Source organism: Colobus angolensis, unplaced genomic scaffold, assembly GCF_000951035.1.
Source record: "Colobus angolensis palliatus isolate OR3802 unplaced genomic scaffold, Cang.pa_1.0 Scaffold121, whole genome shotgun sequence".
Taxonomy (NCBI): domain Eukaryota; kingdom Metazoa; phylum Chordata; class Mammalia; order Primates; family Cercopithecidae; genus Colobus; species Colobus angolensis.
Genome location: NW_012113253.1, coordinates 4,850,766 through 4,866,550, shown reverse-complemented (window position 1 = coordinate 4,866,550; position 15,785 = coordinate 4,850,766). Strand labels below are relative to the sequence as shown.

At 37.9% G+C, this 15,785-nt stretch overlaps 1 protein-coding gene across 4 annotated transcripts in view; it reads left to right on the top strand.

Annotated features, from left to right (window-relative positions):
* Positions 1–15,785, top strand: part of ATP6V1C1 (ATPase, H+ transporting, lysosomal 42kDa, V1 subunit C1) — a 53,754-nt gene that overhangs the window by 32,756 nt on the left and 5,213 nt on the right. For all 4 annotated transcript variants that reach the window (XM_011931260.1, XM_011931252.1, XM_011931279.1 and 1 more), the window contains 7 exons: positions 906–997; positions 2,067–2,165; positions 4,064–4,132; positions 11,161–11,253; positions 11,340–11,433; positions 13,219–13,316; positions 14,807–14,933. In XM_011931260.1, coding sequence (XP_011786650.1) covers positions 906–997; positions 2,067–2,165; positions 4,064–4,132; positions 11,161–11,253; positions 11,340–11,433; positions 13,219–13,316; positions 14,807–14,933 — 672 coding nt within the window. The remainder of the gene's footprint in view (positions 1–905; positions 998–2,066; positions 2,166–4,063; positions 4,133–11,160; positions 11,254–11,339; positions 11,434–13,218; positions 13,317–14,806; positions 14,934–15,785) is intronic.

Below are 15,785 nucleotides of genomic sequence, written 5' to 3'. Positions count from 1 at the left end.
AAGGACCTGTTAATTGTTTGCCAGCATTCTTATTGACCTGGCTGGGGCAAGAAGTGTAGTTTAAATTATTGGACAGACTTTCCTTTGCTCCCAACTTTAGTTATGCAGTGTGTTACATAGTTAAATGTAAATAAATAGACTATCAAAGATTTTAACTAAAGTCATCATACAATTTGATTACTATAGTTTAAGAAACTTATTTACATTATTTGATAATATAAAGTGGTGTTCTTACTGTGACTGAGCCTTATTTTCTGGATCCTTAAGGATTAGATCATTTGCTTCCTGATGCTGCTGTAGATAGGGAAGCAGGCTTAGAGACGTGAAGTGACTTATCCTCGTGCTACACAGCTAATAATGCTAGAACTATGTTAAAGTCAGTTCTTCAAATATTGTTTACTTCACATTTTCTCCCCATGTAGTTTAGTATTCTATTCGTTTGAAAAGGCAGCTTTTGTGACATTTATGAATAAATTCAACTATAATTTTAATTTCATAGAAAAATATTCTATGTAATAGTGATGTTTGCAGTAATTAAAAGTCTTCATGTAATTTAGTTTATTTTGGAAAATATCCTTCGGTCTTGTGAATTGAAGCCTTGTAATTAGTAATCTCCAAACCCAGTAGCCTAGATTCCATTTCCATGGTTTAAGAAGTAATATAATAATTAAAATACGTGTGGACTAAAACATTATTTTTAGTAGAAAAGATTTATGTGGAAATTATATTAAAAATGAAGTAGACTTTTTTAAATGATCTCCTAAAGTCGTGCTTTTAAAATAATAGAATATTCTTACACTAGAAACTAGTGGGTTTTTTTTGTAGAAGTTAAAGTTTAGCTACTTTGTTAGTATTAGTAGAGGCAGATTTAGGAAAATTTCGTCTATTTTTCTTCTTTTTCGAAGGGAGTAACTCAGATTGATAATGACCTGAAATCTCGAGCATCTGCATACAATAACCTGAAAGGAAATCTTCAGAATTTGGAACGAAAGAATGCGTAAGCAGATCAAGTATATTTGAGTATTAAGAACTCGGGAAGCACACTAGCATACACCGAGGGAGATATTTTTGGGATTTAGTTAGTTTCAGTTTATGTTGTTTCTGTAATCAAAATGGTATTTCTTTTACTTCATGGAGAAAAGCTCACTAAGGTAAGTTTATAGAATTCAGACTAATCAAAACAGATGTGAGGCTGATTTATTATACTTGTTTTATAAATAATACTTGTGAACTGGGTCCTGGCTTATCCCTTTATCCATTTGATATTTCACTGAAAAATAGTCTAAAATTAATTGTTTTAAATGAAATCATAGTTTAACTGCATAGTAATTACCTATCGCTTAACTATAGAATAATCCTTTTATGATGTAACAATTATTCTCTTATCTGTTTTCAGAGTTTAGGTTTTTCACTCATTAGGTTTTTAAAAACAGGACTGAATTGTTTTGGTTGATCCCCTCGTGCTATGACTACTACAAGTGCAGCTTTAAGCATGAAAGTATTCAAGTTGTGCCTTCATATCCTAGAGGGAAAGTTGGTTGGATACTATGAGTGATACAAACAGGACAAGACATATTTATTATAGCAAAGTGATTACTGGAAGGCAAATGAAGACTGATTTGAAAGAGTTAATTATTGGGTTAGCTACCAAAATTGCCTGGTATCAGATGATACCCAAGGGAGGGAAGAACACTGAAGATGTTGTGCTTAGATGACATAATTTCATAATTATATGATAGAATAGACTTTAATTGATATCTAATGAGTAGATAGCACTTTTCCAGTCAAGATATTATATATGTAGGCAAGAGAAGAGCTGAGTTATGATAATTAAAGCAAACACAAAACACTAGAGGCAAATTTTGATAGAAGATATTTCCTTGGTTGCCAGGGTAGGATATATTCAGCTAAATGATGACTCCTTACAAAGTAAAACTCTTAACTAAGACTAATCCCTCTCAATGTATATATAGTATATGTGAAAATGATTAGCCTGCTGTTTATTTGTGTTACAGAAGCCCGTAATTATCAGCCTAATGATTTTTTTTTTTTTTTTAATTCCTCAGAGGAAGTTTGCTAACTAGAAGTCTAGCAGAAATTGTGAAGAAGGATGACTTTGTTCTTGATTCAGAGTATCTTGTCACATTACTTGTAGTAGTTCCCAAGTAAGTCTTTCTATTACAAAGGGTTTTACTTGTTAAAATACAAGAAAAATGTTAGTATCTAGTATTGTAGTTTGAAGTTTTCCATAAAATCCAAGCGTAAAAGGAATATAACCTTGCCATTCATTCTGTCAATCAGCATTTGCTCATGTGGCACATAAAGTAGAAATTAGATCATAACCTGGCAATGGAGACTTCAATTATAAATTGAATTTCCAAATCAAATTTAGCAGCTTGGTAGAGTTGGCTCATTCAGACATTAGGTAATGCTAAATTATTGATTGTTTAACAAATACAGATTTTAGATTTCTCAAAATAGGAAGGTCTTTGCATTTTTTCCCAAAAAAATCTTTATGACTGGTTAGGATGAATTAAGCACTGTAAGACACAAAGAATGGATTAGAGCAGAGATTAGCAATTTTTTTTTTTTTATGAAGGGCTAGATAGTAAGTATTGTAGGCTTTGTAAACAATGTGATCTCTGTCACAACTACTCCACTGTGTCAACTTTGTGGTTATAGCTTAAGTAGCCATAAATTATATATAAACGAATGGATGTGGCTGTTTGAATAAAACTTTATTTACAAAACAGGCTTGGCTATGCGCATAGTTTGCTAACCACTGGGCTAGACAACCTTTTAAATCTCCTTAGGATTAGGCCTTCTGTGTTATTTAATATTTGATCATAGTTAATCTTGAATGAAATGAAGTGAAACCTTTGGGTACTTGTAGGAAGATCTGGACTCTGTGCGTGTCTGTATAGCACTATTAATGGTTTCACTTTTGCCTTACACTGAAGTCTTGCTATCAGGGAATGTTTGGGGGATCCGAACTCAGGTGGGAGATTTGGGTCTTTTTCAGAGTATCTTTGCATGCAGACTTCCTTGCTGTGCTCTGCATTTTTATCTGGTTCAGAGATTGGGAGTACTAGAAAATAATGCCTCCGTGGAATTTGCAGTGGCTACAATATTATCTCAGTTCTGCATTTTTTCCCCTTTATTGCAGTATGCTACCTTTTGGATTTTTCTTTGCAGAGGGAGAAGGCCTTAAATCTAAGGATTTCACTCCAGAAGTTTTATTTTGTGTTCTAGTTACATAACTCCCCTCTGCTACACTGAAACACTGATTATTTATAACAAATTCTATGTATCTCTGCTTTTTTGTGCTATGTAGGAAAATAACTTTTGCCCAGATAAAATATTTGACTCATTCAACCTGTATTGAAAACTCGGGGTCAAAACCAGAAATTTTTATGGTTTTCTGTACCTCGTAATTGAAACATAGGACCTAAGACATCTTACATGATGAATTATTCTCTATCCTGGCCTATAAACACTATAATTATTTGTTTTCAATCTCAAACATAGTTGTCTCTCCCCGCACCCCGGGAAGCCAGTGGCCTCTAGAGAAGGTTGTTGCACAATGCTTTGTGGCAACGTAGTTTACTGTCACGTCATTTACTTACTACCTCATGGTACTCTGTGCTTTCCATAAATACAGTTTTTTTCAGTCCTTCATAACTGCCACTGAGAGGAATGACAGTGATTTTAGCATGACCATTTTTAAAAAATGAGGCACTATATGTATGAACTATGCAGCTTGAAAATACTTTAGAATCCATACTGTGCTTTACTTCTTTTCCAAACGTAGTTCTAGGACGTGCCTCTTTTGCAATAGTTACTGGAGGTAGGGTGGTGATCTGTATTTCCTGCATTACTCAGTGTGTTGGAAATTCATTCTCAGTAGGAAACCTGAGTAACAAATTTTTTTTTGTGACATAGAGTTGGAGTATACTCACTATAGCCAGATTTCCTATTTGTCACATAATTTTTTCTCTTCCTTGATATGGCAGGAAATAGGACTTGTTTTTCTTTTCCAATGTGTATTGTACCTCTCCTGCAGGTTAAACCACAACGACTGGATTAAGCAGTATGAAACACTAGCCGAAATGGTCGTTCCAAGGTCTAGCAAGTAAGTAGGAGTTTTTGTAAAACCATTTGGTTCTTAGAATTCCTTTTAGAGTTTGGATGTTGGCTGAGGAAATATGTTTGCTGTCTTGCCTTTGTGATAAATTAACCTCATGAGTGAGTTCTGTGAACTCTAGTTGTAATAATTTTAGACCTAGAAGGGACTTGGCACAGTCTGTTTGACAACCTCCTGTTTATAGACTTAGAAGTTTGAGGTCGGTGAGGTATTAATAGTTTGCCCAGGGTCACACATCTCATTTGTGGCAGGGCTAGAACTAGAACCTCGATGTCTGGTGTGGTACTTTTTCTGCCTCACTGTGCTGCCTTTTGAAAATTCTTTATTCACTATTGCATACCTACTATGTGTCTGTAATTCCTCATTTTACTTGGCAAAGGAAGTGTACCAGAATGGCTACTGGACTGCCGTATTGATCTCCAGATGTTCACCATCACTTTGAGCTTAGATTTTACTCAATCTGTATGTTCCTTTTATTTAAAAAACAAATAAACCTGTTTTTATTAAACACTTTTTAAATTTATAGATTTAACATGCATTGCCTAATTTGAAATTTACAAGTCTGTGAAGTATGGACAGGTATCACTCTTATTCTCATGGAAGAAGAAGTTAAAATGCTTAAATAGTTCCCTGAGGCAGATGGCTGTGTAAAGTGTCCAATGGCAGAGTTAGGGCTAGAACTCACATCTTCTAGCTCCAGGTCCTGTACCCTTTTAACACTATTCCATGTCATTTTTCCATATTCTGCATTGCCACACCAGATATTCTTTGAGAAAATATAAATACAGTGTATCTCCACCCATTCTTTGAGAAAATATAAATACAGTGTATCTCCACCCCACAGGATTCTTATAGATACATATATGCTTCAAGGGGAGGCAGCAGGGTGGAAGATATAGGAGGTAGTAAAGAAGTGGAATTAGTAAGGTCAGGCCCATGAAATATTTTCTTTTCCAGTTTCATTGTGTCATGTGGCAAGTAGCTTAGTATAATGGAAAGAGTCCTGGACCCAGGGATCTGAGTTCTATTGCTGGTTCTATCACCGGTAGAATCTGTCACTCGTAGGGTCAGTCAATGGTAGGGTTGTGACTTCTGGTTGTCCAGGTTCTTGGTGTTTTAAACAAAGAATTGGACAAAATGCCCAACAAAGCAAAATAAGAATGAAGCAACAAAAGAACAAAAGCAGGGATTTATTAAAAACAAAAGAAAGTACACTCCACAGTGTAGGAGCGAACCCGAGCAGTGGCTCAAGGGTCCGGATGCAGAATCTTCTTGGGTCCAGATAACTCCTACAAGTTTCCCATTGGCCACTTCATTCTCACCTCATGTAAATGAAGTGGTAGCCTGCAGTCAGTCTCATTGGTTGCAGAAAGCAGCCAACCAGAGGCTGAAGTGAAGTTACAAAGGTCACACTCCTGTGCAAACATCTGATTGGTTGCTTTCTGCAACCAATCAGAAGCTAGGGTGAAGTTGCAAAGTTATACTTCTCTACAAATGAAGACTTGGCCTGGAATCAGTCTGATTTGTTGCAGACAGCGAATTTCCCATCTGCCATGCAGGAAAGGTCAAAAGGAGTAGCCTCTGGTTCTTTTGTTACTTAGGCATGGAAAGTTAGGGTTTTCCTTTCAATTTAGTTCTAGGAAATCGGGGTGAAACAACCTTAGGTTCCCTGCCTCCAGACCCTATTCTCCTGTCTCAGTTCTGCTACCAACTTGCTGTGTGACCTGGGGTAAGTCTTTTAACTTCTCTGGCCTCCTTTTCTTTGTCTGTAAATGAACATAGCCCCTTCCTTGCATATATTATGAAGATATTTTAAGGCTTGATGAAGTATTCAAAATACAAGATAATGTTACTGTATTTTCACAAATGTTGATCTTTTAGGAACTAAACAACAAACTTGTGCTCATCATGAATTTTTTTTTTTTTTTTTCATTTGGGGGAATACCTTCATTCATACCAGCTCTTCACATAGTAACCTGAAGACTACAGTTGTGTCTTCATATTAGTGTCTCACTTAGGCTGTTGATACTGACAGATCTGTAGGGCATTAGAGCCATAGAGGTTGACTCTGTGTCTAGGAGGCAGGTGAAGGAGGAGAATGAGGACCCAGTGCACACAGAATGTCCTCCAGAGGTGGACATATGCCAACCCAGATGTCCAGGGGGATGGTGTGTAGGCTCATTAAGTAAGCTCAGATTTACTCTGATAGAAGGACTTTAAAAATATTCCATCAGAGATTTAGATCTTTGGACAGTCACTTTATTAGTTTAAAGGGCAAATTTCAGGCAGGGAACAGTTTATTGCAGTCAAGACTTGTTTGCAAATGACTTGTAAGTGCACACTGATCTTCTGAGAGCTCCCAGCCTTTCCTTGCTCAGTGAAAACATCTGTTCTACCTGTTTCTCAAAGTACATTTGGAATCACTGACTCAAAAACTTACCTGCTTAAATTTAGTCAGAGACAACGTAGCATTAGCTCAAATAGCACCATCAAGAGTACATGCAGTTCACGTAGGGGCAAATAGGCTTTTTGGAGTGAGCCTGGAATTTTGTCTGCCATTTAGGAAAGATCTCTATGACCTGATGCTGAATTTTTGGTTTATCACACCCAGCATTTCTGAGTAATTTCTATGAGCTGGTCATTGTTCTATGTGCTTTACACAAGTTAATTAATTATGGTAGTAACATCACTTTTTGGCGTGATAACTTGAGTGATTATTGTTGGGAGTAGTGAAGATGAAAGTGGAGTTCTGAGGTAGAATCGACTGAAAAATATTCACTCTGATATCCAATCTAATATTTTTCAGTCTTTTATTCTAACTGTCCTCAAACCTGAAAGAATTTTAAAATTCACAAAATATAACTGTTTGTAAAATGTTCTACAAAGATGGGAGAGTTTTGTAGCTACTACTGTGAGGCTAAATGCAGCACTGTGGATAAATGCCGTGTCAAGGCTGTGGACAAAGAAGTGGAGGCTGGGCTGCTGTTCTGCTTTTTTTTGTAGAAACACTGTTCAGAAAGAGGTGCTTTTCACTTGTCCTTTCAGAATTACCACTTTCCTTGTTTTTATTTTTTTATTTTTTGTCTGCTTTTGCTTATTAAAATAGTCTGATTGAGTCAGATCACTGGTTAACTTTTGCCTTTTCTCTGTCATTGGAAGCAGCATCACAAACTAATGGGTGCTTCACAGAAGTTTTTGTTTAGGGATGTGGAGTCCCCAGTGAAACAGAACAGCCTAGCTAAGAAGTGCAGGAAAAATGATACTGGCCACTGTCCAGAAGTTTCTCTATGTTTCAGAGTTTCTGAGGGAGATGGTCTGTTCTCCTGTCAGTATCACTTCAACCACACCCATGGCTCTAACTTCAACTGCAGTTTTCGGACTCCTAAATCTTTATCTGTGGCCAGCCTTCCCCCCACCTACAAACTCACATACCTGGGTTCCTACTGGACCACTCCATGTGGTATTTCCTAGGTAACTGACACCCCAATCTCAGACTCAAACTCTCTCGTTGCCTTGAAGTATATGGCAGCAACATCTGCCCAGTGATCCAAACCGCAAGTGTGATAGTCATTTTGGAATCTTCCTTCACCCTTGCACCCCACCCCCCCAACAGACCCCCTGCCTGCATTAGTCTAATCAGTTGTGGCATTTCCACCTTCCATAGTTATTTGGCTGAACCATTAAAAATTGCTGTCTTGTAGGTCAAAAAATGGTCAAATATCCACAATTTCACGTGGTTAAATCTACTCTCCCCACTCCCCCAAGACCCACTGCCACTGCTCCAGCTCTGACTCCCTCATCCCTTGCCTGGACCATGAGCCTAGCTGGTCTCCTTTTCTCCGGTATTTTCTCTTCTCATCAGTCCTCCACATTGCTGCTGTTTTCATCTTTGTGACATATAAATGTGTTACTTCCCTGTCTAAAACCCTGCTTGTCCCTCCCCATTTTGACTGCCTGTACTCAATACACACACACACACACACACACACCCTCTTCTTGTACCCTATATCCCAGCCGTATATGTGTATATATATATTTTTTCTTTTCTTTTTTTTTTTGAGACACAGTCTCTCTCTGTCACCCAGGCTGGAGTGCAGAGGCATGATGTCGGCTCACCGCAACCTCTGCCTCTGGGATTCAAGTGAGTCTCCTTCCTCAGCTTCCCAAGTAGCTGGGATGTGCTACCACACTCAGCTAATTTTTGTATTTTTAGTAGAGATGAGGTTTCACTATGTCGGCCAGGCTGGTCTCGAACTCCTGACCTCAAATGGTCTGCCTGCCTTGGCCTCCCAAAGTGCTGGGATTACAGGCATGAGCTACCATGCTGAGCCCCAGTTATACACACTTCTTGCAATTCCTCAAATGCACCATGCTATTCCACACCTGTATTCATTTGCATATGGGGTTCTGTCTGGAATGTTCTCTTTTTTGCCTTTCTTTCAAACTTCCACCTAGTATCACCTCTTTGGTGAAACTCCTTTGAATCCCCTCAGATAAAGTAACTAATTCCCCAGTGTATCATGTACATTTTCTGTTGCAGCACTTACAAGTCTGTATTGCAGTTACCTGTTTATGCCTGTTTCCTTTACTAAACCCATACCTGGAGATCAGGAAATGCTGTCTTAGTTTTATAGTAATGTCTAGCAAGCACTTGCATTACAGAGTCTTAGTACATGTTAAATGACTACAAGTCTATTGTAGTAAGGACTCGTGGTTTATTTTTTTATACAGTTTTTAAGAAATACCTTTCCTTAGGGGAAAGAGGAAAAGCAAGTGGCTTTTATTTATTTTTCATAATAAGGTGGCAGAGTAGGATTTAGTTATAAGGTGAGATGGAAGTTTTATCTTGGCTTTTATCACCATCAGGATTTTGAGTAAGCCTTAGGAATTTGCTGTGTCCCAGATCTCTGCCCAATAGCTAGGAACCTGTTTAATAGGTAACCTGCTCATTGACACAGGGCCATGTCAAGCACCAAATGCTTTTGGAAGGGTCTTCAAAACAGCAAAGTGTTGGATACTAAAAGATTAGTATGCTAATGGTGAAGCATTATTTGTGGCTCTGAAATAGCCTACAAGTTAGATTTAGATTTGTTTTGATCTCAAGCAGTTCACACATCACTGAGTAAATCTTGGCAAAGCAGAAGATCCTTAAACGGCTTTTTAAATCGAGCTCTGTCCTCTTGGTAGCTGCCCTTCATTGGATTTGATGGATACCAGGAGCAAGAACTAAGGGTAATCATTTTGAGAAGATACAGTCTAACAGGAGGTTTCAGTGTTCTAAATCCAGAGTACTTGCATTTTCTCTGCATGTCAGCAATTACAGTGATCAGTACTCCCAGACTGTCTGCTGGTCATTCGCTGGGGAGGTGCCCCTGCTGGCTGGCTGATCAGAAGTGGGGTAGATTCAGTACTTAAAGCCATCCTGTGATTAAACACTGTAGTTGCCTCCTGAATTTACTTGGCTAACCAGGTGGTTCTTAGGCTTCAGGAAAAACTACACTTGCTTTAAAAATTTTTTTAATATAGTATCTTTAAATTCCCCAGCATTCCTCCATTTTGTAAAATTTACTTTTTCTGATTTCAGAAGTACCACATTGTAAGTAAAAACTAAACATTGAAAAACAAAGAAAACAGTCAACAAAAGGGCACAGGACCCTTTTGGTAGTGAGGGGTATGTTTATTGTCTAGATTGTGGTGATGGTTTCATGGGTATATGCGTATGTCCACACTTCAGATTATAGACATTAAATGCGTACAGTTTTCTGTATAACGATTATATCTCAGTAAAGCTGTTTAAAAAACACTAAACATTAGAAGACCTCCAATATGTGAAAGATAGAAAGGAGAAGAGACTCCTCTCAGTAACATTCCCTGCCCCAAGGTTATCCCTGTGGAACAGCTGCCCGTGCAGCCTCATGGACCTCGCGTAAGGACTTCTATACAGGAGGCACTGTAGGTAAATTCTGAAGGCCAAATATGGGCCGTACTATCACAAGCGATACTATTCCCCTTTCAAACAGTGGACTTTCACCGAAGGTACTACAGATTTAAATGACCATTAAAATTTCCTGGCAGTTGTGTCTAGAAAGGTCTTTCCAGTGATGTCCATGGAACTGTGACTGAATGGAAGTTCTGACCTCACTGGGACCTTCTGAAGCCTAAAATGGAGCCATGGGATGCATACAAGCACATTTATTCAGAGATTAGACAGTTGTGTTCATCAGGTTGTTTTTGTTTGTTTGTTTGTTTGTTTGTTTTTGACAGGGTCTCTCTCACTCTGTCACCCAGGCTGGAGTGCAGCGGCACAATCTTGGCTCACTTAGCCTCAACCTCCCCAGCTCCAGTGATCTTCCCACCTCAGCCTCCTGAGTAGCTAGGACTATAGGCGTGCACCGTCAAACCTGGCTAGGTTTTGTAGTTTTTGTACAGACACAGTCTTGCCATGTTGCCCAGGCTGGTCTGAAAGTCCTGAATTCAAGCAGTCACCCACCTCAGCCTCCCAAAGTGTTGGGATTACAGGCATGAGCCACTGCACCTGGCCTATCAGTTTTTGATTGAGAGATGTCATGGGAGCAAAGGAAAGATCCAAGGTTTGATGTACTGGCAATGCAGAGAGGCTAGGCTGGGCCTCAGTGGGGCTGAGTTGGCCTGGAGAAAGGAAGAAAGAATTAGGTTTCCAGAAAAGAAAAGTGTGCTTATCAAGGAGACACTGGAAACAAAGCAGCCTGGTGCTAATGTTGATTGAAAAGTGTGGTTCTTAGCATTTGGATGCTTTACTGGAGTTAATGTCTAATTTTGTTGGTTAGTAAGAAAAAAAGTATCATTAGCAGAATAAATCGTAAACATTCAATGTCTTCAGTGTTTGAGGCAATCCAGATTGAAAAGCTTTGAGGTAATTTGGGAAGGGCTCTTACACCCTACTTTTCTCTTCTACCTGTTTCTGAATTTTGCCCTTAATATGAAAGACAGCAATATGTATACATCTTTAAATGGACTTCTTTTTTTTTTCTCCATAGTGTTCTTTCAGAGGACCAAGACAGTTACCTGTGTAATGTTACCTTGTTTAGGAAGGCAGTTGATGACTTCAGACACAAAGCCAGGGAAAACAAGTAAGATGATTATTTTTGTGTGTATTTACTTTGTTAGATCAGCTGTATACAACATGAACAATTTTGTTTTTTTCCCCCAAATTTAGATTCATTGTTCGTGACTTCCAGTATAACGAAGAGGAGATGAAAGCAGATAAAGAAGAAATGAACAGGCTTTCTACTGATAAGAAAAAACAATTTGTATGTGTTTTAAATATTTAGTATTATCAATATTAAGCAGAAGAACAAGTGGTATTACTTTCCTTTGATTTAAAAGAAAGTAAAAATCTGCTTTGGTTTTAAGACATTTGATTTTAGTTTTTTTTTTAATTGAATAATTAGAATGAATTTCCTCTAAAGCTTAACTATTCTAGAGAGAACTATTCTATTTCTAAGAAAGCTTTCTTCTAAAGCTTACATCTATCTTAGATCGAATAGAATAGTTACCTTAAAATACATACTTAAATTACTCCACCTAAATCCATATCAGATATTAATTTTTAAATGCAGTATTCTGGTTAACGTCCTTGTAGGTGAAGGGAGATTTTAGTTAAGTAACAAAGTTATTTTCAGTAAGACTTTTCACTTTTTTTTTTTTTTGAGACGGAGTCTCGCTCTGTCCCCCAGGCTGGAGTGCAGTGGCTGGATCTCAGCTCACTGCAAGCTCCGCCTCCCGGGTTTACGCCATTCTCCTGTCTCAGCCTCCCGAGTAGCTGGGACCACAGGCGCCCGCCACCTCACTCGGCTAGTTTTTTGTATTTTTTAGTAGAGACGGGGGTTTCACCGGGTTAGCCAGGATGGTCTCCATCTCCTGACCTTGTGATCCGCCCATCTCGGCCTCCCAAAGTGCTGGGATTACAGGCTTGAGCCACCGCACCTGGCCGACTTTTCACTTTCTTGAGGCAGATTTGTTCAATGCCTCAGTCTTTTATTGAAGCAATTTGTATTGAAACTATTGGAGAATTGGTGTGTTCTAGGTGTAATGGGAAACAGGTGGAATTGTGAAAATGAAAGATGGTGTTAACTTTCTTGCCATCTTCAAGTGTGGGATTACTGTGAAGACTAAAAGCTTGTTTGCAAAGGGAAACATGAGTGAAAATGTGTTTCTCTTAATAATGTGAGGGGAAGTGAAGGGATATACTGAAAATTATTTCCAGGTACTTTATAAGCCATATCATCTCAACTAGGAGGAAACTAATTCCTCCAAGTAATGTCCAAAATAACCAGCTTTTTAGGGAAAACCCAAAATCCTTTTACAGAATAGATATTTTGACCAAAGATTTCCACTTTGTTTTGCTATCCTTTTTGCTTAAATTAATTGGTTGGTACATCCAAATGAACCTAATAATGTTATCCAAGTAAGTGTTAGCCGAATTGTTAATGTATGTCTTTTAAGTATCAAGAGAGAACGTATTTAAAATCCGCTTAATCATACTAAATATATGAAGTTTAAAAAGAACTTACACTACATAATTTAGAATGTAAAGAGATTTTAGATGTCTAGACCAACTCCCTTTTTTACAGATGGGAAAACTAAGAGCTAGGGCTGTTAAATGACTTGCCTACATAACTGTTTATCTTTGTTATGAAGTTGTTTGTAAGTTGAATTTGATTTTACATGTATTAAATGTTTTATTGTGTAGTAAATTCAGATCTTTGTATTTTGATTTTCAAACCTAAGGCATTTCTATATTTTGTACCGGTTTAACTACTTTTATTAAAATATATACCTTTTTCTGTGTTAATGAATTGGTTCAATGCATTTTAGCATCTGTTGAGATCACTCAGTAGTGGCTAACCTTTTAATCTAATTTAAGGTAAAGTATCTGAGATAATGAGAATAATAGTGAAACATGTAGAAAGTGAATTATGTGACTTAATTCTTCTATAGATTCCTAATACGTAGTCACTTAAAAAAAATTTGGTCTATCTAATTGCTATTTCTAAGACCAAATTTGTGGTAATTTTTTTTTTTTCTTTTTATAGGGACCACTTGTACGGTGGCTGAAAGTGAATTTTAGTGAAGCATTTATTGCATGGATTCATGTGAAAGCATTACGGGTTTTTGTTGAGTCTGTTTTAAGGTAAAGAAAGTTAATTGTCAAACTTGGAACTGAAGAGTTCATAGATTCGTTACATTGGACCTCTTTATTATAACAGAGTCCAGCAATAGGAAATTGATTTGGAGAAACCAAAGGGCCAATCATGAGACAGAGGTTGTCAGTATCATCATACAGCTTATACAATGCATATTAGTCTTGTTATTTAGCGCCAGGTTTAGAAAAAGAGATTTATGCTGCCGTACCCTCAGGTTCTTTTTCTTGTGTAGGTACTTAAAAGTAGATTAAATATTAACCAATATTTGTTTAAAAGGAAGATCTTTCAGATGTTTTATATGTCATTGGATACATAGTATGCTGATGACTTACTGGAATCATTTCATATTAACCTAAAGTATTTTTATATTTTGAGATACTTAAGAAATCACAGTCTGATCCTATGTATGGGTTGCTCATATTAGAAATAGTTTTTAAAAACCCAAAACTTGGCCAGGCACAGTGGCTCACGCCTGTAATCCCAGCACTTTGGGAGGCTGAGGAGGGCAGATCACGAGGTCAGGAGATTAAGACCATCCTGGCTAACACGGTGAAACCGTGTATCTACTAAAAATATTAAAAAATTAGCCAGGTGTGGTGTCAGGCACCTGTAGTGCCAGCTACTTGGGAGGCTGAGGCAGAGAATCACTTGAACCCAGGAAGTGGAGGTTGCAGTGAGCCGAGATTGCACCACTGCATTATTGCACCACCGCACTCCAGCCTGGGCAACAGAGTGAGACTCCATCTGAAAAAACAAAAAAAACAAAAACCCCAAAACTTATGTGTAACTATGCTCACTATTTTTAAATTTTTTCAAATTTTCAAAGTAGATGTGGGTAACCTCATGCTATTATCATAAAAGTATCTGCTGACCTTACTTATTATTATTTCCCGAGGATATTCATATATTACCTTAAAAATTGAATGGTAAGCCGGGTGCAGTGGCTCACGCCTGTAATCCCAGCACTTTGGGAGGCCAAGGTGGGCGGATCACGAGGTCAAGAGATTGAGACCATGCTGGCCAACGTGGTGAAACGTCGTCTCTACTAAAAATACAAAAATTAGCTGGGCGTGGTGGTGCGTGCCTGTAATCCCAGCTACTCGGGAGGCTGAGGCAGGAGAATGGCTTGTACCCAGGAGGTGGAGATTGCAGTGAGCCAAGATTGCACCACTACACTCCAGCCTGGCGACAGTGAGAATCTGTCTCAAAAGAAAAAAAAAATGGAATGATAATTCAAGTAATTCCTAGCAAATGGCTTAGAGATTTCTAGTGGACAGTGAGTACCAAAGGTTTGCGTTTAAGTTTTTTGTGTATATTAGTTTCAGTTTCTATATATATTAGTTGAACTTGTAAAAGTAAAGTGAGATACTGTCTCCCTGTTGACCATGATTAAAGAGTATGAGAATATTTGCTTTGAAAAGAAAATATCTTTACATGTTTGCTTGTATTGCATACTGTATTTCTGCTTTTTTGTAAGGTATGGCTTGCCAGTGAACTTCCAAGCAATGCTACTTCAGCCTAATAAGAAAACTTTGAAGAAACTGAGAGAAGTATTACATGAATTGTATAAACATCTAGACAGCAGTGCAGCAGCTATTATTGATGTAAGTACGTATTAGCCCAGTAGAGTAAGAATTGAATTTCAGAAAAAAATGATTGAAAGAAGATAGAAAAGGGAGATTAAGTCTGATACTTAATTTTTTTTTATTACTTTGAGGTTCTCAATTTGTTATATAAACATAGTAATTTACATCGTTTACCCTGTTTTATACTAATTATAGCTGTGTTTTGCTTCTTGGCATTTTTACAAGCTGGTAGTTATCTTGCTGTGTATCAGATGTTTATAGCTGCAGAAATACAGAAACCAGTGATACTAGTTATTTATAAAAACTATAAATTGCAGAGAGAAAGAAAATAAGCAGTTATTTTAATTTTATTTGGTAGAAGCGAGAGAGTCAATAGATGAGTATTTTCAAGGTAGGTTCACTTTCTAAAATGGCATATCTGGGCATGGTGACACATGCCGGTAGTCCCAGCAACCCAGGAGGCTGAGGCAGGAGGATCACTGGAGCCCAGGCCTTCGAGACTAACCTGGGTAACGTAGCAAGACCCCATCTGAAAAAAGAAAAAAAACAGACCAAAATATATATATGTGTGTTTATATCTTCTTTTAAACAAAAGTGTTATTTTTTAAACAAAAGAAGATATAAACAGAGTTACTCGTGTTTTTTTGTTGTTGCTATTTAAAATTGTAGCAGGCCGCCGAGCGTGGTAGCTCATGCCTGTAAACCCAGCACTTTGGGAGGCTGAGGCGGTTGGATCACCTGAAGTCAGGAGTTCGAGACCAACCTGGCCAACATGGTGAAACCCCATCTCTACTAAAAATACAATAATTAGCTGGGTGTGGTGGCGGGCACCTGTAGTCCCAGCTACTCGGGAGGCTGAGGCAGGAGAAT